General features: G+C 43.6%; 1 protein-coding gene and 1 pseudogene across 1 annotated transcript; both read right to left on the reverse strand.

The window, feature by feature from the left end:
• Nucleotides 1-914: 914 nt before the first annotated feature.
• Nucleotides 915-12,596, reverse strand: LOC118367709 (metalloreductase STEAP4-like). Its single transcript, XM_035751320.2, has 10 exons — nucleotides 11,881-12,596; nucleotides 11,629-11,736; nucleotides 11,241-11,311; nucleotides 11,022-11,109; nucleotides 5,410-5,688; nucleotides 5,235-5,329; nucleotides 3,789-3,899; nucleotides 3,637-3,679; nucleotides 2,594-2,758; nucleotides 915-1,240 (listed from the first exon to the last, which is right to left on the reverse strand). Exons 1-10 carry the CDS (start codon nucleotides 12,100-12,102, stop codon nucleotides 977-979), a joined length of 1,446 nt encoding a protein of 481 aa, XP_035607213.1. The 5' UTR covers nucleotides 12,103-12,596; the 3' UTR covers nucleotides 915-976.
• Nucleotides 12,597-20,746: 8,150 nt separating this feature from the next.
• Nucleotides 20,747-24,546, reverse strand: part of LOC118367625 (metalloreductase STEAP4-like) — a 45,854-nt pseudogene continuing 42,054 nt past the window's right edge.

Raw genomic sequence — 24,546 nt, forward strand, 5'->3', positions numbered from 1 at the left:
CTTCAATCATGTCTAAAAGATCTCACTGGGCACACACTGGTTGAATCAACATTGTTTTCACACTGTTCCTGTGTTTTTAGTGTTGGTTCAAGCTGTTTATGGCAGTGTGTCTTTGTGCTTTGCCTCTTCATCTATGTATTTCGATATTTGGCATCTACACAAACAGCCAGTTATATTCACCACAAAGGAAGTGCTCCCTATAACAGAAGACACTGTGGGCCACTTTGTCTATCTAGTGATGAAAGGGAAGCCTGTTGCTGGGTTTCAGAGAGTCTGTTTTCTGGAGGAAATAAAAACACTCAGCCCCAGAGAGGATCACACTGATAAATGTGTTTTTATGTGTCTGACCTGCAACTGGAGATGTATCAGACAGACACAAAATATAAATTGAAACACTTTTACACGTCTCTAAAACCTGTGTTTCATCTGGGGATAACTGTACAATCAGTCAAAGAAGAGAGAGGATATACAGTAAGAGAGAGGATATACAGTAAGAGAGAGGATATACAGTAAGAGAGAGGATATACAGTAAGAGAGAGGATATACAGTAAGAGAGAGGATATACAGTAAGAGAGAGGATATACAGTAGAGAGAGGATATACAGTAAGAGAGGATATACAGTAAGAGAGAGGATATACAGTAAGAGAGAGGATATACAGTAAGAGAGCGAGAGAGAGCAAGAGTGAAAGCTAGTGTCTGGTTTACGTATGGTTAAAAATATATGCATTAAAATGCAACAATGTTTACAGTGTAATACAAAAATAAATATGACTGCATATCAATTAAATGTTATTGCTGTTTTTTTTATATCCCAGAAACATTGCAAACGATGATTGAATGGTAGACAACCTCAGAGGGTATAATAGCAAAGAAACAAGAGTTCATGCCTTGACAAAGCTGTCATCACACTGAGGGTGTTATTTTGTGTGTGTGTGTGTGTGTGTGTGTGTGTGTGTGTGTGTGTGTGTGTGTGTGTCTAAGGTATCAGTGGTTGGCTGTCTTTAGGGTTCCTCTGATCTGCCCCCCTCTCCCAACCCTGGCGTATACGGGTGATGGTTCGGTCCACACAGGGGGTGATGAGCAGCAGCTTGAGCAGCAGCACCACAGAGGGAATCACCAGACACAGCATGTAGCCCGGTGGGGTGTACCACTTGTAGGTGGAAGAACTCAGAAACTTGTTCCAGCCATACAGGTAGGTGTGAGCCGTACATAACAGCAGAGTCAGGTGACCCAGCTTGGACTGGTGGGGGAGAAAAGAACACATAAACACATGAACCACACACGCATACACACACATGCCAGGCACGTGCACAGATAGAGGTCTAAGGGAGCTTGAGCACCTGCCCTTTTGCCATCCCATGAGAAATTTAACTTTTTTGTGTACATTTGTGTCTATTGTTTTGTTTGTTATCTAAGTGAATTGCCCATCTAACTAGTTAATTTATAACTGTTTTTATCTTACCCCACCCTAGCTGCCAAGAAGCCATTCTTTGCTATCAATCAAGTTAGAGTAGCTAGCTTGTATAACCATCTTAGCTGGCATGCCTGCTGGCAAGGTTGGTCGACTTGAAAAAAGCAGGCAGTTACTAAATGTACTGAATAAGACTCACATTCCTTTCAAGCTTTTACCCAGATTTTAGCAGAGATGCAGAGAAGAATATTTAGTTTCTTTAAAAAAAGAACCACCAGTCAGGAGGATAGATGGAATTAAGCATAATGATTATGGCTCTAGATTACAGGAAAGAGCTGCTTCAGGTGTTTGACAAACGCAAAATGCTACAACTTCCAGATGGGAGGCCTAGCCATCACCCAGCTATCCTCACGTACCTTGTGCCCCTCAGATTTTTTGGGGTGCATTCTGCCCCTGCAAGCGCGCACACACACACACACACACACACGATCTCTAGGTGAATTCTTCTAACCTGTTGTAATATATTCCTCCTAAATTACATCTGATGAATAATTTAACATTTAAATCACTGCATCAATTTGAGGGAAATGAATGAATTAGAGAATGAGCCGGAGTTTCTCCTGACCCAGTTGCATTTATGAATGAGTGTGTGTTCTCTGTAGTGATGGGAATACAGCTTCATATCCCCAGCGCATAACCTCTGGCTTGTCTGCTGAAAATCAGATTACTTTCCTGGAGTTTTATTGCATTCTGGCCTGGATGTCGGCTCTGCACCCCACATGAATACGTTAATAAGGGAAACACTGAAGGAGATAAGTGTACAAATTAGGGTTGGGAATTGCCAGGGACCTCAATGCGACATTATCACGATACTTAGGTGCGATAGGGTATGTCTGGTGCAGAAAGACGAGAGAGGGTGAGAAAAATGTTTTTTTTTTATCAGTCATGGAAATAAAACATGTTGGCTCACTATTTAAAAAGATGATGGAGAACAAGCTATAGGATGAAAAATACCAGGGGCACAGCTGACTAGCACTAGGCAAATCGGTACTTGGAGTCAAAGTATCAATATAATATTGTACAAAATATTATTGCGATATGTAAATGTGTCGATTTATTCACCCAACGCTAGTAAAAATGTCTGGTCTAAGTATTCAGTGTGCTCCATTCTGGTAATCCCACCTGTATGAAGCTGAACTCCCTCCAGCTGAGAACGTTACTGACGGAGGGAAGAGATGTGATTCCCAATAGGACGTACAGGCTAAATCCCAGAATTCCCAGGGATAAGTAGGAGTCGCCACGCCAGGCCGCCGTTGTATCAAACTCAGTGGTCCTGTTCTCTCTGATCTGAGCGAGAGAGAGCGAGAGAGAGAGAAAGAGTGAGCAAGAGAGAGGTGTAAACCAGTGTTTATAATCAAAACCAGTGCCTGAATACTGCTATATACTGTAGGTGTGTGTCCAATATACAGATGTAGGATCTTAATATGACCAGTGTTGTCAAAGCAAAAAATAATCCTTCAGCAACAGCACTTGAACGTTAATTCCGTTCACAATTTTCCACCAATGTAATGTTACTTGATTGATGGTTAGGCTATTAGCTGGCCAAAATTAGGCTACATGAAAAGTGCTATACTGTTAAGACATGCTTGAGTACGTTGGCGACTAAGATAATACTTTATTTTTTAAACCTCCTGCATTGGGCTGGATGGCTCAATATGTGGTTCATACATTTCTTTCTTACCTTAATTAGCCGCAAAATACTTGAAAAGTGACTGTTTTCTTGAAGCTGTGCATCGCCATTTTCCCTACATTTCCCCCATGTGGGCCAGCTCCCTAGCAATTTGAGTTCTAGCCAAAGAGCTTCAGCCCCTCGCATTTGAGTGACAGCTAGCAAGAGGCCAGCCCAGCATTAACCAATGAGGTTGCAGGGCTGGCCCAACGACTCAGTGGCCACAGCAGATACAGAGAAAGCAATGACGTGGTGTCACAAAGTATTAGTTTTCGCCACTTTTGGCTCGTGAGTGCTACTTTCAGAGCTACTGGCCAAAAAGTACACAAAAAGTTCCAGAGAATCTCTTTAATATAATGTATTAGTGTGAATTTATGTAAACCCTGCGGCGCATAAAAATCTCAGCGACAACAGAGTGATCAAATTAAGATCTTAAATCTGTACACTATTTTGTCTATCCATTGTTCACTGTTTGAAAATGTGTAGGTGTTCTTACCACAGAGACAGTGCGTTCAGTGGCCTTGAACCTCACATAGTACCTGGGAACAAAATCAATACTTTCTTTACTAAAATCCAAAGGGAGACACATTCCACTGTGTGTGTGTGTGCACGTGTCTGCGTGGGCATTTGAGTGAATGTTCCACTGACCGTATGGGTATGATAAGTGTATAGAGCACATGCAGAAAGGCGAACCCCAGTGCCAGAAGACCTAGCTGTTTCCTGCACAGCATCCAGCGGTCCAGCCAATCAGGGAAGCGCCTGATGTTAAACATACATAAACACTTATAATCAACAAAAATACAATATATAATATACAAAAATACAATATATATATATATCTATATATACACACAAAAGTACACTACTGGTCAAAAGTTTTAGAACACCTACTCATTCAAGGGTTTTTCTTTATTATTACTAGAATAATTGTGAAGACTTCAAAACTATGAAATAACACATGGAATCCTGTAATAACCAAAAAAGTGTTAAATAAATGAAAATATATTTTATATTTGAGATTCTTCAAATAGCCACCCTTTGCCTTGATGACAGCTTTGCACACTTGGCATTTCTCAACCAGCTTCATGAGGTAGTCACCTGGAATGCATTTCAATTAACCGGTGTGCCTTGTTAAAAGTTAATTTGTGGAATTTCTTTCCTTCCTTTTGAGTTTGAGCCAATCAGTTGTGTGGTGACAAGGTAGGGAAGATAACCCTATTAGCACCAAGACAGTCTGCCTCTGAAAGCAACGTCAGCACAATAACTGTTCGTCTGGAGCTTCATGAGGTGGGTTTCCATAGCGAGCAGCCACACAAAAGCCTAAGATCACCATGCGCAAAGCCAAGTGTAGGCAGGAGTGGTGTAAAGCTCTCTACCATTGGACTCTGGAGCGGTGGAAACGCGTTCTCTGGCAGTCCAACGGACTAATCTGGGTTTGGTGGATGCCAGGAGAACGCTACCTGCCCGACTGCATAGTGCCAAATGTAAAGTTTGATGGAGGAAGAATAATTTTCTGGGGCTGTTTTGATGGTTCGGGCTAGGCCCCTTAGTTCTAGTGAAGGGACATCTTAACGCTACAGCATACAATTACATTCTAGATGATTCTGTGCTTCCAATGTTGTGGCAACAGTTTGAGGAAGGCCCTTTCCTGTTTCAGGATGACAATGCCCCGTGCACAAAGCGAGGTCCATTCAGAAATGGTTTGTCGAGATTGGTGTGGAAGAACTTGACTGGCCTGCACAGAGCACTGGTCTTAACCCCATGGAACACCCTTGGGATAAATTGGAACACCAACTGCTAGCCAGGCCTAATCGCTCAACATCAGTGCCCGACCTCACTAATGCTCTTGTGGCTGAATGGAAGCAAGTCCCTGCAGCAATGTTCCAACATCGAATGAATAGCCTTCCCAGAAGATTTGAGGCTGTTATAGTAGCATAGGGTGGACCAACTCCATATTAATGCCCCTGATTTTGGAATGAGCTGTTTGTCAAGCTGGTTTCCACATACTTTTGGTCATGTAGTGTAGATGCACACATATACATACATTGTATTGTATACATGTATGCAAACACACTCACATACACCTGTACTGACCTGTACTTGGTGCCTCTGTAGAGCTGCAGGAAGGAAGCCAGGACACCAGGCAGGTAACAGAGAGACAGCATGATCAGAGACACGATGGGACACACCTGGCGAGAACACACACACACCTTGAACAGCTGATAACACACACAGAAACACAAACACATCGAGGGCCTGTGGCCAGTACCTTGTTAGCCAGTGAGACTATGATTCTGAAGGAGATGTCTTTGCCCTGGGTGACGTATGCATAGATGATGTCTCTGATCAGCAGGTAGAAGACGAAGGCAGCACTGAGGCCAGTGGCGATGTGCAGGGGGAGCCTCCACTGGGGGAACAGCTGCAGGGGGAAGTCCTCCAGCTCCCGGGCCACTGAGAGAAAGCCCCGGTCCAGGGCACTGAAACCCAGCTTGGTGGCTACCGCCATCACCGCCTGCTTGGCCTCCACACTTTCCCCGCAGATATACACCTGACATATATTTATGCACATACAGTGGAGTCCGAAATTATTGACACCCTTTATAAATATGCACAAAAATACCTACATAAAATAACTCATTCAAATACTGAGCTATAATGTATGTTCCAAAAATGTGGGACATTATATTATTTTATACTAATACTTGTGCTTAGTGAAAGATATTTTGTTTAACAAGTAATAATCTTTAAAAAAGGTATTGACACCTCTGTTTTCATTACCTCACTTTGTGAGGTTAACGACACTGAGCCTTATTCTAAAATGTGACCCGTTTCAGAAAACTAGAGGGTGTAAAAGGTGCTGAATGGACGTAGACAAAGAAGAGTCCTCCAGTATTTGCTTTACCTTTATTTAACTAGGCAAACCTCAACTAGAGCTCTCCAGTATGTACCAAAACAATTCCTCAAAAGTGAGGTTAAAAGTTAATCAACTTTCAAAGCAGAAGTACTTTCCCATTGTTCCTCAAATGCAGTATATGATATACCATTGTGTAGCTCTGTGTCTCTGCTTTTATCTAATGTAAAAAACACCATTTCAAATGTTGCTACATAAGACCAAATCAAGGCTGAGCGCACCAGTTGTGGATTTGGCATTGAAAAACACAAGCATATGCAGAAATGTACTTCAAACCCACTGTTAAATATTTGACTAATTTCAGGACACTAGGCGTATGTTGCGCGTCACTACTTCACAGGAGAGACATTTGAATATAATTTTTATTTAAAAAATCAAAATGTTTTTTTAGTCAGAAATGCCTTCTGGAACATGTGAACTTTCATGTGCCTTAATAACAAACGTGTATGCCATCAGTAAATACAAATAAAATTGCCTAGTTGATTTCTTTTTGGAAAAGTCAGGAACCTTCCCGCCAGCCATGATTGGCTGAGATAATGGATGGGCTGGACATGCCATCCATTATTCGGATTGGTTGCCATGTAGCACGCTTCTGTCTATAACATGATCTGGTCAGTTTGTGTAGATAATCCTTTCGAATGTGGCTTTCTTTAAAGATATCACGTAGTACATGTAGAACTGCAAAAGTGTTGTTCACCACTTTCTGGAGGACCGAGTTTTGAAATCAGTGGAATTAGATTATGATAGCTAAGGAGATGGAGGAAATTCTGGCATTTGATTGCAAATATGCAGAGGGAGTCGAAAAGAGAACACATATAAAATGCATCTTAAAACTAAGGACAACCATGGTATCCGTGACAGAGAGGGGGAAGTGTCTATCCGTCTATCCAGGTAAGATAGTATAGCTAGCTACATTTTCAGATATTATATGTTTCTATTTTGTCAGAAAGTTGTTTTCATTTCAAATGAAAGCATATATAAGCTATATATATATAGCTTACTAACGTTATGTGTATAATCTGTGTAGTAATATTATTTGTATCTCTGAGCCATTTGCATTGCTAGTTATAGCCTAACATTAGCTAGCTAGATAATACTGAACCTGGTTGGTTAGCTACCTGCAGATTCATGAAGAATAGGGACGTTATGAGTTGGGATTATGGTTCATTGTTTAGCTAACATTAGCTGGCTGGCTCACTACATGTCTAAACAGAAGACTCCACTATGCAAGTAGCTTTGATTTTAATTGATATTGTATGTTTTTAACAGAGATGGTATCGTGAAGAACATGACCTGCACCAAAGTCAAATGAGGGTATAATGTTAGGCCAACGAGACATTGTCCAAGTACTAACATGCTACGGTAGAATGACCTGCTTTTATTTCGTCACACTCACAACCGCAAGCTATTTTCTGTAAATGGGTGGGTTTATTGGTGTTAAGGGCTAGGCTAGGATTTTCTCCTACCATATCTTTTGTGTTATATTCTCCTACATTACTATAACATTTCTATTAACTTCAAAGTGTTTTCTTTCCAATGGTACCAATTATATGCATATCCTGGCTTCAGGGCCTGAGCAACAGGAATTGAGATAAAAGAGGCCTAGCCCTAAGAAGTTATGTAAATACATTAGTTATGCTATTTTGGACCACCAAGCTGCTAATGCAGCCTTTCGTTTTTGTGTTTATACTTTTTCCTAACGACAACGACAGGTTTGATGTTCCTGATGTCAATGCAACAACTGTCGATAGACTTAGTTTAAACTAACGTTTAGTCATGAAATCTTTGGCCTCGCGTGAATCCTAAAAGAGATGGGTGGGGCTAAGGCTTAAGAGGGTGTGAATGATGCTGAATGGGTGTTCTTTCTTAAAACTGAGGTTTCGAAGCAGAATTACTTTCCCATTGTTTCTCAACTGTAGTGTATGATATACTATTTTCTAGCTCTGAGCCTCTACTTTGTAAAATGTAAAAAAACACAATTTCAAATGTTGCTACATAAGACAGAATCGAGATGATATTTTGCTTACGCTGGTCCTTGGGTCCTTGTTAAGGTCAATGGCATCATTAACTTTACCTAGTACCTGGATTTTTTTACAATTAACTTGATTGCCTCTACCAGGACGCCAGAACTTGGATGAAAGTGTATTTCCAGCAAGACAATAACCCCAAGCACTAATAAAATCCACCAAGAATTGGTTAATTGTCCCCCACAATGCACAATACAGGTTTCTAGCTCCAGAACGAAGCTGTACTTATTCAGCACGGAGGAGAGAAAGTAAGACAACCATTTTCATTCCCTGTCTTCTAGGTAAGCAACTCCAGTGTAGATTTGGTCTTGAGTTTTAGGTTATTGTCCTGCTGAAAGGTGAATTCAGCTACCAGTGGCTGGTGGAAAGCAGACTGAACCAGGTTTTCCTGTAGGATTTTGCTCATGCTTTTATTTATTGTATTTTTATTTCACCTTTATTTAACCAGGTAGGCCAGTTGAGGACAAGTTCTCATTTACAACTGCGACCTGGCCAAGATAAAGCAAAGCAGTGTGACAAAAACAACAACACAGAGTTACACATAAACAAACGTACAGTCAATAACACAACAGAAAAATCTATATTTATCTATTTTTTACCTTTATTTAACTAGGCAAGTCAGTTAAGAACAAATTCTTATTATCAATGATGGCTGAGGAACAGTGGGTTAACTGCCTTGTTCAGGGGCAGAACGATTTTTACCTTGTCAGCTCGGGATTCAATCTAGCAACCTTTCAGTTACTAGCCCAACGCTCTAACAACCTTTCAGTTGCAAGATTTAGCATTAACACTGGAGTGATAGATGTGCAAATGATGATGTGCAAGTAGAGGTATTGGGGTGGAAAAGAGCAAGAAGATAAATAACAATATGGGGATGAAGTAGTTGGGTGTGCTATTTACAGATTGGCTGTGCACAGGTACAGTGATCGGTAAGCTGCACTGACAGCTGATGCTTAAAGTTAGAGAGGGAGATATAAGACTTGTAATAACATATTAACACATGTAAAAACGCATTCACTGACTGTTGTCTGCCTGTGGCCTAACCTTGCAACTATAGCTTGCACTAATAAATGCTCTCTGATTCATAACCTCCCCTCTCCCTGTTCCCCAGCAGATACTAACCGCACTGGCACCCCCCTGCACAGGTGGCTGACTACAATAACACACACACACACACAGTTTCACACAGGCACACACACACCAGCACAGAGAACAAAGAACTCAGCTCTGCACCAATGGAGAAGTGACAGCGGGACCAGACCCAGCCCTGCTGTTCTACGCCAACCAGTCCGAAGCAAGAACAAAGACGATTCTACCTACGTCATTCTATGTACAAAATCTTATGCACAACATGTTTCGGGGCCCTCTTCAGCTGCCTCCTTCTGAGTCAATTGAACGAGCCCGTGCACGCCTGAGCAATACTTTTCACTGAATAAACAGCCTTACTTATACTTTATTCCACCGTGTCCTGGTTCAGTTCCTCCAATCTTATCATCAACAGACTCCAGCTTCAGTGATTTTTGCAATTCGTTCCAGTCATTGGCAGCAGAGAACTGGAAGGAAAGGTGGCCAAAAGGATGTTTTGGCTTTGGGGATGACTAGTGAAATATACCTGCTGGAGCGCATGCTACAGGTGGGTGTTGCTATGGTGATCAGTGGGCTGAGATAAGGCTGGGCTTTACCTAGCACAGACGTATAGATGACCTGGACCCAGTGGGTTTGGTGACGAATATGCGAATATGTAACGAGGGCCAGCCATCGAGAGCATACAGATCGCAGTGATGGGTAGTATATGGGACTTTGGTGACAAAACGGATGCCACTGTGATAGACTACATCCAATTTGCTGAGTAGAGTGTTGGCAGTTATTTTGTAAATTACAAAAGTCAAGGATCGGTATGATAGTCAGTTTTACGAGGGTATGTTTGAATGAAGTAGGCTTTGATGCTTAGCTCTATTCCATTAATTGTTTATCCTGAAACATGTCCCAGTCCTTAACGATTACAAGCATACTCATAACACGACGAAGCCACCACTATGCTTGAAAATAGATGGAGTGGTACTCAGCAATGTGTTGCATTGGATTTGCCCAAAAAATATAACACTTGGTATTCAGGACAAAAAGTGAATCGCTTTGCCACATTTATTGCAGTATTACTTTAGTGTCTTGTTGCAAACAGGATGCATGTTTTGGAATATTTTTATTCTGTACATGCTTTCTTCTTTTCACTCAACTACAATGTTGTTGATCCATCCTCAGTTTTCTCTCTGACCTCCTCCAGATAGGCTGTTTCGTCGTTGTCGGTGATCAGGCTGTTGTGTCATCGGCAAACTTAATGATGGTGTTGGAGTCGTGCAGTCATCAGTGAACAGGGAGGGACTGAGCACGCAACCCTAAGGGGCTCCCGGATCAGATGTGTTGTTACCTACCCTTACCACCTGGGGGTGGTAAGGGCCATTGAACACCTTTTGAGTGAATTGGAAAACTGACAACTCACTACTGCTCTTTTTTTTTTAAACCTTTATTTAACCAGGCAAGTCAGTTAAGAACACATTCTTATTTTCAATGACGGCCTGGGAACAGTGGGTTAACTGCCTGTTCAGGGGCAGAACAACAGATTTGTACTTTGTCGCAACCTTCCGGTTACTAGTCCAATGCTCTAACCACTAGGCTACGCTGCCATCCCTCTTGTGGATGAATGGAAGCCAGTCCCTGCAACAATGTTAGTGGAAAGCCTTCCCAGAAGACTGGGGGCTGTAATAGCAGCAAAGGGGGGACCAACTCCATTTTAATGCCCATAATTTTGGAATGAGATGTTTGACGAGCATGTGTCCACATACTTTTGTACACATGTAGTGTACACACTACACATGTAGTGTATATAGACTTGAGTCTAGCAGCCAATTGGTTTCATGGGCATGGCTTGAACCTTGATTCGTGTACCTGTCTGTTGGCATCTGAAGGTCCATTCTGCAGACTCCAGGCAGACAGGGTGTTGAAGCCTTTAACCACCTCAGCTCCAGGGACCAGGCTGTTCATGTACATATAACCACATTTACATTACATCAACATACACATCAACATACACATCAACATATTAAAACATTCCTAATTTACAAAAAAACATACACATAATAACAACATTTACTGTATAGCGCTCACCTTTGCAGGTATTCTGCGTTGGCCTCTGGGTACTGATTCTTCCTCAGGTTGTTACTGAGGTCCACCAACAGCTGCAATTCAATATGGAATCAAATACACTGATTCATACTTTATATTTGCCAAAAACATTGGAATTCACATTATATTGGCTAAATGCACTGGTACATACAATACATTGGCTAAATAAACAAGCATTTCGCTTGACGCGCAATATCATCTGCTAACCATGTGTATGTGACCAATACAAATTTGATTTGAAATACACTGGGACATAGAATATACTGGCTAAATACGCTGGGATATACATTATATTCGGCAACTTTACAGTTACATGCTGACAAAACAGACATTCATACATATTGCAAATGTAATAAAACATATATGCTACCTTTCCCTTTAGCTGATTGGCCAGTGGTACCAGGAAGTCGTAGTGTTCTCTCTGGACTGCAATGAAGATCAGATGGGCTGACTGAGCAGCTGCAGCATGGCCCAGGACCTGCATATACATCATCAACATGTTGATACACACATAAACACAAGTACAGTATATTCACATATACTCCTTCAAACGTAAACTAATATATTGAAATACATTTACAACACAGTAAAAACATGTCACCAGATCTATTTTATTTTGTACCTGTGCTCCGTGGGGTATGAGGCTGCTGCTTCTGTGGGGCCGTCGGCTGCCGAACACCACCCCGTACCCTGCCTGCAGCAGACGCAGGCCCAGAGAGCGCCCCAGGTCCCCCGTCCCAAACACACACACCCTCTCACACTCAGGTGGGGCAGGCACAGCCTCCCTCATCGGAGACAGTGACACACATTCACTCTTCTCCTCACTCCTCTCCTGACCCGTCATGCCTGAACAGAGACAGGCAAAGATCTCCTCGAGTCGTAGATAGTCAACAGAAAGTGTCAGAAAGACCAAAGAATTTAAAATACCTTCCTGAAGTTGCAATCACAGAAAAAGTACATCCACATAAATGGAGCTCGCAGGATGAACATCCCTTTCACTTCGCTAAGTTCTTCAGCAGACACCTCCTCTAGACGTTTACAGTCCAGACAGAGCACTGTCAATAAATGCTAGGACATTAAATGTTTTCGGCATTACATGTCCCAAACAATAATCTTCAGAGTTGGAGCAGCTCCTCTGAGTTTTCCAGATGAAAGTCTGACTGACACTACAGACGTAGTCTTTATTTGTGTCTGGGCATGCTCCTGGAGGGAGGAGGGAAGGGAGTAGTCTCTCTGCCATGCCGGAAACTATTTTGGAAGAAGAGCGGTGTGTTTTTGCATGTGTGTGTGTGTGTGAAGGAAACCCATGGCACTCACTCTTCAGTGTCTCTGAGGAGAGGCCAGTGGTTTCTGGGAAGCAGGGAGGTTAGATAATAGTGGAATTCCAGACCTGGAAAGACGCCAGATCACTGTTGTCTTTCTGGATTCACACAAGCACAGGTCCACAGTTCATGACAATAACACAACAGCAGATGCACTTTGGTTTGTTGTAATACTACCTTACCTCTAATGGCTTTTGTTCAAAGATGCCAACATTCCATTGTGTGCAACAATAAGCTTGTATCTTCAAAAAGCACAGAATGTGAAATACCAGAAGAACTGTGTCACATCACCATGAACAGTGTCTTGAAACACTGGTTTCATGAAAGCAAGAACAATCAAAATGCTTGAGGTGGGGTCAGAGCACAGTGGAATTAGTGAACCCAAGATTTAGACTGGGCTTAGTTTACAGTAATCTAGAGGCGAAAGAAATGCATACCTATTTAGGCGAGGTGCTGGCTAGCGGAGTGGAACACTTAACAAAATAAAGGAGAGCCGCACGTTCTCGGAGCTCAGATGCAAAAATATTTTTTAAACGTTTTCTTAGTCACATTAAACCAGCGTGTGGAAAAAAATCACTGAGGAAGCTCAGCCAGTAAAAACATAGCCAAATTACAACCTGTGTTGTGATAATTCCATTGTTTGTTATATAAACTGTTAGTTAATTTGCCTTGGGACTGTGATATACAAGTCTGAGACAATATGAAGACACAGTGGCAGAATAATATACAACCACACCTTTTTTTCATCACAACACCAGAGAGCAACCTCTGTCTATCGGAGACGGTGCAGCCAGCGGGTTTCTCCACGCATCGCGCCGACAGAAACAAACATCTTTCTGGTAAGAAGAGGGGCGGGGGCGTATGCTTTATGGTTAATGTGACGTGGTGTGGCCAAAACAACATACAGGAACTCAAGTCCTTCTGTTCACCTGATTTAGAATTCCTCACAATCAAATGTAGACCGCATTATCTACCAAGGGAATTCTCTTCGATTATAATCACAGACGTATATATTCCCCCCCAAGCAGACACATCAATGGCTCTGAACGAACTTTATTTGACTCTTTGCAAACTGGAATCCATATATCCGGAGGCTGCATTCATTGTAGCTGGGGATTTTAACAAGGCTAATCTGAAAACAAGACTCCCTAAATTTGATCAGCATATCGATTGCGCAACCAGGGCGGGAAAAACCTTGGATCATTGCTATTCCAACTTCCACAACTTCCTTTCGGAAAAGCTGACCACGACTCCATTTTGTTGATCCCTGCCTACAGACAGAAACTAAAACAAGAAGCTCCCGCTCTGAGGTCTGTTCAACGCTGGTCCGACCAATCTGATTCCACACTCCAAGACTGCTTCCATCACATGGACTGGGATATGTTCCGTATTGCGTCAGACGACAACATAGACGAATACGCTGATTCGGTGTGCGAGTTCATTAGAACGTGCGTTGAAGATGTCATTCCCATAGCAACGATTAAAACATTCCCAAACCAGAAACCGTGGATTGATGGCAGCATTCACGTGAAAATGAAAGCGAGAACCACTGCTTTTAATCAGGGCAAGGTGACTGGAAATGACCGAATACAAACAGTGTAACTATTCCCTCCGCAAGGCAATCAAACAAGCTAAGCGTCAGTATAGAGACAAAATAGAATCTCAATTCAACGGCTCAGACACAAGAAGTATGTGGCAGGGTCTACAGTCAATCACGGATTACAAAAAGAGAACCAGCACCGTCACGGACCAGGATGTCTTGCTCCCAGGCAGACTAAATAACTTTTTTGCCCGCTTTGAGGACAATACAGTGCCACTGACACTGCCCGCAACTAAAATTTGCGGACTCTCCTTCACTGCAGCCGACATGAGGAAAACATTTAAACGTGTCAACCCTCGCAAGGCTGCAGGCACAGACGGCATCCCAAGCCGCGCCCTCAGAGCATGCGCAGACCAGCTGGCTGGTGTGTTTACGGACATATTCAATCAATCCCTATCCCAGTCTGTTGTTCCCACATGCTTCAAGAGGGCCACCATTGTTCCTGTTCCCAAGAAAGCTAAGATAACTGAGCTAAATGACTCCCAGGCACTCACTTCCGTCATCATGAAGTGCTTTGAGAGACTAGTCAACGACCATATCACCTCCACCCTACCTGACACCCTAGACCCCAATTTGCATACCTCCCAAATAGGTCCACAGACGTTGCAATCTCAACCACACTGCACACTGCCCTAACCCATCTGGACAAGAGGAAACCTATGTGAGAATGCTGTTCATGACTAGTCTTGAAACGACTACAGCTCGGCATTCAACACCATAGTGCCCCCAAGCTCGTCATCAAGCTCAAGACCCTGGGTCTCGACCCCGCCCTGTGCAACTGGGTACTGACTTCCTGACGGGCCGCCCCCAGGTGGTGAGGGTAGGCAATCAACATCTCCACCCCGTCTGATCCTCAACACTGGGGCCCCACAAGGGTGCTTCAAGAGGGCCCTCTCCTGTACTCCCTGTTCCCAAGACTGCTGGCCACGCAGATCCAACTCAATCATCAAGTTTGAGGACGACACTACAGTGGTAGGCTTGATTACCAGCAACTCACGAGACGGCCTACAGGGAGGAGGTGAGGGCCCTCGGAGTGTGGTGTCAGGAAAATAACCTCACACTCAACGTCAACAAAACTAAGGAGATGATTGTGGACTTTAGGAAACAGCAGAGGGAACACCCCCCTATCCACATCGATGGAACAGCAGTGGAGAGGGTAGTACGTTTTAAGTTCCTCGGCGTACACAACACAGACAAACTGAATTGGTCCACCCACACAGACAGCATCGTGAAGAAGGCGCAGCAGCGCCTCTTCAACCTCAGGAGGCTGAAGAAATTTGGCTTATCACCAAAAGCACTCACAAACTTCTACAGATGCACAATCGAGAGCATCCTGTCGGGCTGTATCACCGCCTGGTACGGCAACTGCTCCGCCCACAACCGTAAGGCTCTCCAGAGGGTAGTGAGGTCTGCACAACGCTTCACCGGGGGCAAACTACCTGCCCTCCAGGACACCTACACCACCCGATGCCACAGGAAGGCCATAAAGATCGTCAAGGACAGCAACCACCCGAGCCACTGCCTGTTCACCCCGCTATCATCCAGAAGGCGAGGTCAGTACAGGTGCATCAAAGCTGGGACCGAGAGACTGAAAAACAGCTTCTATCTCAAGGCCATCAGACTGCTAAACACTCAACTCCAGCCACTTTAATAATGGGAATTGATGGGAAATGATGTAAAATATATCACTAGCCACTTTAAACAATGCTACCTAATATAATGTTCACTACATTATTCATCTCATATGTATACGTATATACTGTACTCTATATCATATACTGCATCCTTATGTAATACATGTATCACTTGCCACTTTGTTTACATACTCATCTCATATGTATATACTGCACTCAATACCATCTACTGTATCTTGCCTATGCCACTCTGTACCATCACTCATTCATATATCTTTATGTACATATTCTTTATCCCGTTACACTTGTGTCTATAAGGTAGTAGTTTTGGAATTGTTAGCTAGATTACTAGTTGGTTATTACTGCATTGTCAGAACTAGAAGTACAAGCATTTCGCTACACTCGCACTAACATCTGCTAACCATGTGTATGTGACAAATACAATTTGATTTGATTTGGTCTATTGAAGTCCACAAAACATATTAAATGTAACAAACAGTAACATGACCTACAGCATGGTTTTCGGACTAATAAACAATCATTGATTTACAACCACGGAGAGTGATTCTACCGCAAGTTGCAAAGAAAACAGGAGCTGCCTCCACTATTCCAGCACCATTTCAACTTCAACATCATCAAATCACCTCTGATTAGTCTAAAACAGTGACAACTAAAAGACACCAAAAACAATTTAGTCCAATCAAGGTAAGCTAAATAAGATGTGGCTGTCGATGGTTCTGATTTGTGTGTGTGTGTGTGTGTGTGTAGTGCATGGGTGAACGCTGATCTACAAAATTATATATCAGTGCATATCTTCAGGACGGTATTAAGTTGTAACGACACCAGCAACATTGTGAAACACACTGGCTTACATCCTGCCTTTGCATTAATGTTTAATTTCACGCCTTCAAGCAGCTCTGACATTCGTAACAAGGTTATATTTATCCTAGCATGATAGAACCACTGAAAGCTAAATCACGCAACCGACACAGTATGTACTGTAAGCTCACCGTTTATTTACATTGTCAGTTTCTTATGTTATACTGTCAGCTGAACGACATCTAGTGTCATGGCCTTTTCAATTTACACAATTATAGAAAGTTACCAGATAGCATAAAAGATACTTGGTTGAAATGTGTTTGAGGGTTAATGGTTACAGTCTGATTGTCTGTTCTGCCTTTAGTCCGGAAGGCAAGGCCTGTTGAGCATTACATTTACATTTACATTTAAGTCATTTAGCAGACGCTCTTATCCAGAGCGACTTACAAATTGGTGCATTCACCTTATGACATCCAGTGGAACAGCCACTTTACAATAGTGCATCTAAATCTTTTAAGGGGGGGTGAGAAGGATTACTTTATCCTATCCTAGGTATTCCTTAAAGAGGTGGGGTTTCAGGTGTCTCCGGAAGGTGGTGATTGACTCCGCTGTCCTGGCGTCGTGAGGGAGTTTGTTCCACCATTGGGGGCCAGAGCAGCGAACAGTTTTGACTGGGCTGAGCGGGAACTGTACTTCCTCAGTGGTAGGGAGGCGAGCAGGCCAGAGGTGGATGAACGCAGTGCCCTTGTTTGGGTGTAGGGCCTGATCAGAGCCTGGAGGTACTGAGGTGCCGTTCCCCTCACAGCTCCGTAGGCAAGCACCATGGTCTTGTAGCGGATGCGAGCTTCAACTGGAAGCCAGTGGAGAGAGCGGAGGAGCGGGGTGACGTGAGAGAACTTGGGAAGGTTGAACACCAGACGGGCTGCGGTGTTCTGGATGAGTTGTAGGGGTTTAATGGCACAGGCAGGGAGCCCAGCCAACAGCGAGTTGCAGTAGTCCAGACGGGAGATGACAAGTGCCTGGATTAGGACCTGCGCCGCTTCCTGTGTGAGGCAGGGTCGTACTCTGCGGATGTTGTAGAGCATGAACCTACAGCAACGGGCCACCGCCTTGATGTTAGTTGAGAACGACAGGGTGTTGTCCAGGATCACGCCAAGGTTCTTAGCGCTCTGGGAAGAGGACACAATGGAGTTGTCAACCGTGATGGCGAGATCATGGAACGGGCAGTCCTTCCCCGGGAGGAAGAGCAGCTCCGTCTTGCCGAGGTTCAGCTTGAGGTGGTGATCCGTCATCCACACTGATATGTCTGCCAGACATGCAGAGATGCGATTCGCCACCTGGTCATCAGAAGGGGGAAAGGAGAAGATTAATTGTGTGTCGTCTGCATAGCAATGATAGGAGAGACCATGTGAGGTTATGACAGAGCCAAGTGACTTGGTGTATAGCGAGAATAGGAGAGGGCCTAGAACATAGCCCTGGGGGACACCAGTGGTGAGAGCGCGTGGTGAGGAGACAGATTCTCGCCACGCCACCTGGTAGGAGCGACCTGTCAGGTAGGACGCAATCCAAGCGTGGGCCGCGCCGGAGATGCCCAACTCGGAGAGGGTGGAGAGGAGGATCTGATGGTTCACAGTATCGAAGGCAGCCGATAGGTCTAGAAGGATGAGAGCAGAGGAGAGAGAGTTAGCTTTAGCAGTGCGGAGCGCCTCCGTGATACAGAGAAGAGCAGTCTCAGTTGAATGACTAGTCTTGAAACCTGACTGATTTGGATCAAGAAGGTCATTCTGAGAGAGATAGCGGGAGAGCTGGCCAAGGACGGCACGTTCAAGAGTTTTGGAGAGAAAAGAAAGAAGGGATACTGGTCTGTAGTTGTTGACATCGGAGGGATCGAGTGTAGGTTTTTTCAGAAGGGGTGCAACTCTCGCTCTCTTGAAGACGGAAGGGACGTAGCCAGCGGTCAGGGATGAGTTGATGAGTGAGGTGAGGTAAGGGAGAAGGTCTCCGGAAATGGTCTGGAGAAGAGAGGAGGGGATAGGGTCAAGCGGGCAGGTTGTTGGGCGGCCGGCCGTCACAAGACGCGAGATTTCATCTGGAGAGAGAGGGGAGAAAGAGGTCAGAGCACAGGGTAGGGCAGTGTGAGCAGAACCAGCGGTGTCGTTTGACTTAGCAAACGAGGATCGGATGTCGTCGACCTTCTTTTCAAAATGGTTGACGAAGTCATCTGCAGAGAGGGAGGAGGGGGGGGGGAGGAGGATTCAGGAGGGAGGAGAAGGTGGCAAAGAGCTTCCTAGGGTTAGAGGCAGATGCTTGGAATTTAGAGTGGTAGAAAGTGGCTTTAGCAGCAGAGACAGAGGAGGAAAATGTAGAGAGGAGGGAGTGAAAGGATGCCAGGTCCGCAGGGAGGCGAGTTTTCCTCCATTTCCGCTCGGCTGCCCGGAGCCCTGTTCTGTGAGCTCGCCACATCACCACATTTTTCTGGCCATGCTTTCCACCTGGCTACCCCTACCCCGATCAACAGCACTGTACCCCCCCCAGGAACTCGCGCAAGCCTTCCCCTTTTCTCCGTCTCCCAAATCCAGTCAGCTGATGTTCTGAAAGAGCTGCAAAATCTGGACCCCTACAAATCAGCCGGGCGAGACAATCTGGACCCTTTCTTTCTAAAAAATGATCTTCTTAAATTGTTGCAACCCCTATTACTAGGCTGTTCAACCTCTCTTTCGTGTCGTCTGAGATTCCCAAAGATTGGAAAGCAGTTGCGGTCATCCCCCTCTTCAAAGGGGGGGACACTCTTGACCCAAACTTTTACAGAGCTATATCTATCCTACCCTGCCTTTCTAAGGTCTTCGAAAGCCAAGTCAACAAACAGATTACCGACCATTTCGAATCCCACCACACCTTCTCCGCTATGCAATCTGGTTTCAGAGCTGGTCATGGGTGCACCTCAGCCACGCTCAAGGTCCCAAACGATATCTTAACCGCCATCTATAAGAAACAATACTGTGCAGCCATATTCATTGACCTGGCCAAGGCTTTCAACTCTGTCAAGCACCACATCATCATCGGCAGACTGGATAGCCTTGGTTTCTCAAATGATTGCCTCGCCTGGTTCACCAACTACTTCTCTGATAGAGTTCCGTGTGTCAAATCGGAGGGCCTGTTGTCCGGGCCTCTGGCAGCGTCTATGGGGGTGCCACAGGGTTCAATTCTTGGGCCGACTCTCTTCTCTGTATACATCAATGATGTTGATCTTGCTGCTGGTGAGTCTCTGATCCACCTGGACATTGTGTCAACAAGCTTCCAGATGAGCTTCAATGCCATACAACTCTCCTTCCGTGGCCTCCAACTGTTCTTAAATACAAGTAAAACCAAATGCATACTCTTCAACCCGATCGCTGCCTGCACCTGCCCGCCCGTCCAGCATCACTACTCTGGATGGTTCTGACTTAGAATATGTGGACAACTACAAATACCTAGGTGTCTGGTTATACTGTAAACTCTCCTTCCAGACGCATATCAAACATCTCCAATCCAAAGTTAATAGGAAGCCAATTCTAGATTTTCGAAAGCATCCTTAACTCATGCTGCTAAACATACCCTCGTTAAACTGACCATCTGTTGGAGGAAATTATAGTTGAAATGATTAATAATGTATAAATTTAAATTAGAACCATTTATTCTAATTATATTATGTTATGGTATGAAATGTATGGGTTCTTGGTTAAGCTGTTACTGAAAATGTAAGTAAAACAAATTAATTGTCTGTACCTTGCCGGAAGTTTAAGGGAGAGGGATGATATATCTTTTCTGACAGATAAGAATGGTCCTTGATATTCCATTAGTGGAGGAGAAGATATCTTTTAGACAGATTGGAATGTTTGGTTTATGAGGGGAGTAGAAGAAATCTCCAGACCTGAAAACACTGCGCTATTGTGTGGATCGGAGAGAGTGTGAGAAACTGATGATGTCATTTTATGTTCTCTCTTTAAAATGTAAGGTTCTTTGTATTTTTGGTTAGTACTCTCTTGAATTAAATGCTGTTACCTGCCTTTTAAGACTGGCCTCGATCTACTTCATGCATAATTAATGAACTTACAACTCATTAATGAAATAGAAAGAGTGCGAATTTGGTTTTGGCTACAAAACATATAGGAATTTAGAATTCCACTAACACCATCCTACCAATCCGCCATCCGTTTTGTCACCAAAGCCCCATATACTACCCACCACTGCGACCTGTATGCTCTCGTTGGCTGACCCTCGCTTCATACTCGTCGCCAAACCCACTGGCTCCAGCTCCTGGTCACCGTAGCAGCACCCACCTGTAGCACGCGCTCCAGCAGGTATATCTCTCTGGTAACCCCCAAAACCAATTCTTCCTTTGGCCCCCTCTCCTTCCAGTTCTCTGCTGCCAATGACTGGAACAAACTACAAAAATCTCTGAAACTGGAAACACTTAACTCCTCACTAGAGTTAAGCACCAGCTGTCAGAGCAGCTCACTGATTACTGCACCAATACATAGCCCATCTATAATGTATCCCAAAAATGACCTCTTCCCCTACTGTATTTATTTATTTAGCTCTTTTGCACCCCATTATTTCTATCTCTACTTCGCACATTCTTCCACTGCAAATCAACCATTCCAGGGTTTTACTTGCTATATTGCATTTACTTCTCCACCATGGCCTTCTCACCTCATTTGCTCACATCGTATATAGACTTATTTTTCTACTGTATTATTGACTGTATGTTTGTTTTTCTCCATGTGTAACTCTGTGTTGTTGTATGTGTCGAACTGCTTTGCTTTATCATGGCCAGGTCGTAATTGTAAATGAGAACTTGTTCTCAACTTGTCTACCTGGTTAAATAAAGGTGAAATAAATAAAAAAACATAAATTGTTGGTTTTGATCCTAGAAACAAATGATGATTGAATGTTAGCCAACCTTTGAGGGAATAATAGCAAAGAAACAAGAGTTCATGCCTTGAAGACAAAGCTGTCATCACACTGAGGTTGCAGTCAGTCCTGTACAGTATCAGTGGTTGGCTGTCTTTAGGGTTCCTCTGATCTGCCCCCCTCTCCCATCCCTGGCGTATGCGGGTGATGGTTCGGTCCACACAGGGGGTGATGAGCAGCAGCTTGAGCAGCAGCACCACAGAGGGAAGCACCAGACACAGCATGTAGCCCGGTGGGGTGTACCTCTTGTAGGTGGAGGAACGCAGGAACTTGTTCCAGCCATACAGGTAGGTGTGAGCCGTACACAACAGCAGAGTCAGGTGACCCAGCTTGAACTGGTGGGGGAGAAAAGAACACAAACACATGAACCACACACACATATACGCCAGGCATGTGCACAGATAGAGGTCTAAGGGAGTTTGAGCACCTGCCCTTTGCCATCCGATGAGAAAATAAACTTTGTTTGAATTTGTCTATTTTCTCTAATGCCATTTAAATGAATTGCCTATCAAACTAGCTCATTTCTCTTTTTTTTGTTGAAAATATCGCCCCCACCACTCTGCCCACAGTAGGTTTAAGAGGCTGATGTTAGCAGCAGAACAATCACAGGTAAAATCTAGTTAGATTGTTTCAACATAATAGCTAACAAACTAACTAGCTAGCTAACAAGCTCATTCTACATTCACTGTGATTAGCTGATAGCTCACCTCTCGTTGCCCTCTTTGAGTAGTAGGCTATAAGCTTGCTTACAGTGGCATTAATGGGATTTGCATAAAATAAAGGTCTACTCTATGCTTTTCTATGGGGGTCTTTTCTCAGGGTCTGTGCATGCCCCTGTCACACGCACAAGCACACCCAAACTTTTGACAATTATATTAAATATATAGTGTAGTTTTAGGATAGCCTATGCACAGTCTCTTCACGTTTATCCCAGAAAGGACTAATAACTCTAGGCAATGGACCTGTGCAAGGAGAATTCTGGAGAAACATAGGAAACACAGGCTGGCCAGATAAAGTTCCCTTAATTGACCCTTCGCTAAACCCCACCCCAGAATATTAGTCAACCAAACGCAGTGCTCCGTTGGATAGCAAGTGATAGTGTTTTTTCTCCAATTTATGCTTTGGCCACAAATACTGGTATAGGATTAGTTAATAACCTTATCTAGTTAAGAGTTAACAGAATATATTTTCACTGGACAGTTACTTTAAAACACAATTTAAGATCATCCTGAGCGGTTGCCTCCAATGGTGGTGTCACATTCTGACCATAATTCTTTTGTGTTTTCTTTGTTTTAGTGTTGGTCAGGACGTGAGCTGAGTGTGCATTCTGTTTGGCCTGATATGGTTCTCAATCAGAGGCAGGTGTTAGTCATTGTCTCTGATTGGGAACCATATTTAGGTAGCCTGTTTTGTGTTGGGTTTTGTGGGTGGTTGTTCATGTGGCTACACCAGACAGAACTGTTTAGTTTTTTTCACATTTGTTGCTTTGTATTTTGTAGTGTTCACATTTATCGTCGTTATTAAACATGATGAACACTATCCACGCTGCGCTTTGGTTCTCTGCTTCGTCCACAGAAGAAAGCCGTTACAGGTGGTTTGAACAGAAAATTGGGCTTCCCGGGAAATTGCTGCCCAAGGTTGAAAAAGTAACGAAGGGGGTGTGGCTTAGCGAAGGGGAAATTGTTGTATAATTTAACAATGATCACGAATGATCATGAAGGACTGACCTTCACAGAGACAGACCTCTGGCCTACCTTAACAGACACACACGCGCACACAGACAGAGGCGTCAGCCCAATATGCGCACCTCAGATTTGTTCTGTTTAAAGAAAATGTATATAATGTTGTTTCTTTGTAATACTTCTAGCCACCTAGAAATGTTAGGTTCCCAGTCTCACCTCATAACTAGCCACCAATAAGTTTTTTCAGGCTATCAATGAAGTTAGTGTAGCTAGCTTTTCTAACTATCTTAGCTGGCACGCCTGCTGGCAAGGTTTCACCCAGATTTGAGCAGAGATGCAGAGAAACATATTGTTTCTTTAAAAAAAAAAGATCACCAGTCAGACCGCTCAAGAGGTATGCTTAGATACGCTGGTGTCATGCCGTTGACCTGGGGTATAGGTTTATGACAGTCATAAATACCTCTTTCCCCCCTTCTCTAACCTACTGAGGTTACATTTTAAAAACCCTTGGTTAACATAGATTCTGAGAACGTCAGAATGTGGGGGGAAATGAACTATATTCTGGTCATCTGAACAATTGAACATGTGCAGTGGTACTTAATGAATATGATGTCAGTTCGGTTGTCATCTGAGACATTCTCATCAATGAGAAGATGACAAACTCTACAGTGGAAAGTCTATACATCAGATTCACATGGAATTGTTGTTCAATTTAAATGTTTGAATATGAAATTATTTGTGATGGGATGAAATGTGATTTTAGCTTCTAAAATGTGAGATGTGAGTTTTCATAAGTTAGGGCTGCTCACTCAGTGGCCCGCCCACATGAAGAGACAGAGGTTGTAAAACTTTTCAAACACACCCTCCTCTTCCTTCCTATATAAGCTCTTGACGACAACATACCTATCTATTCCAATGAGGTAGGAGGAGGACTAGTTTTGGCAACACGGTCTTCCATCTACCACCAACCTACTGAAGCGCAGCTCAGAGTAAATATTTATTGCATTTTCCTTTTCCAAATGGGCAGTAATTTAGAATGCATAAGATACTGTATTTACGATAGCACAGCTTCTTCCCTTTGTTCCCCCAGTCTCCCGCTCTTTCACTCAACCCAGCCCCTTTTCCTTTGTGTAACAAGCTGTCATATCTGTTCCGACCGCTAGGGACGTTTTCCTTTATGACGTAAAGAATTATCTAGGTATAATTCCTTCTTTGTATATGTAATTCTGTGTGATTAGTTAGGTATCTAGTAAATAAATAAACCCAATTTTGTATTGC

This window comes from Oncorhynchus keta, chromosome 34, assembly GCF_023373465.1.
Source record: "Oncorhynchus keta strain PuntledgeMale-10-30-2019 chromosome 34, Oket_V2, whole genome shotgun sequence".
NCBI lineage: Eukaryota > Metazoa > Chordata > Actinopteri > Salmoniformes > Salmonidae > Oncorhynchus > Oncorhynchus keta.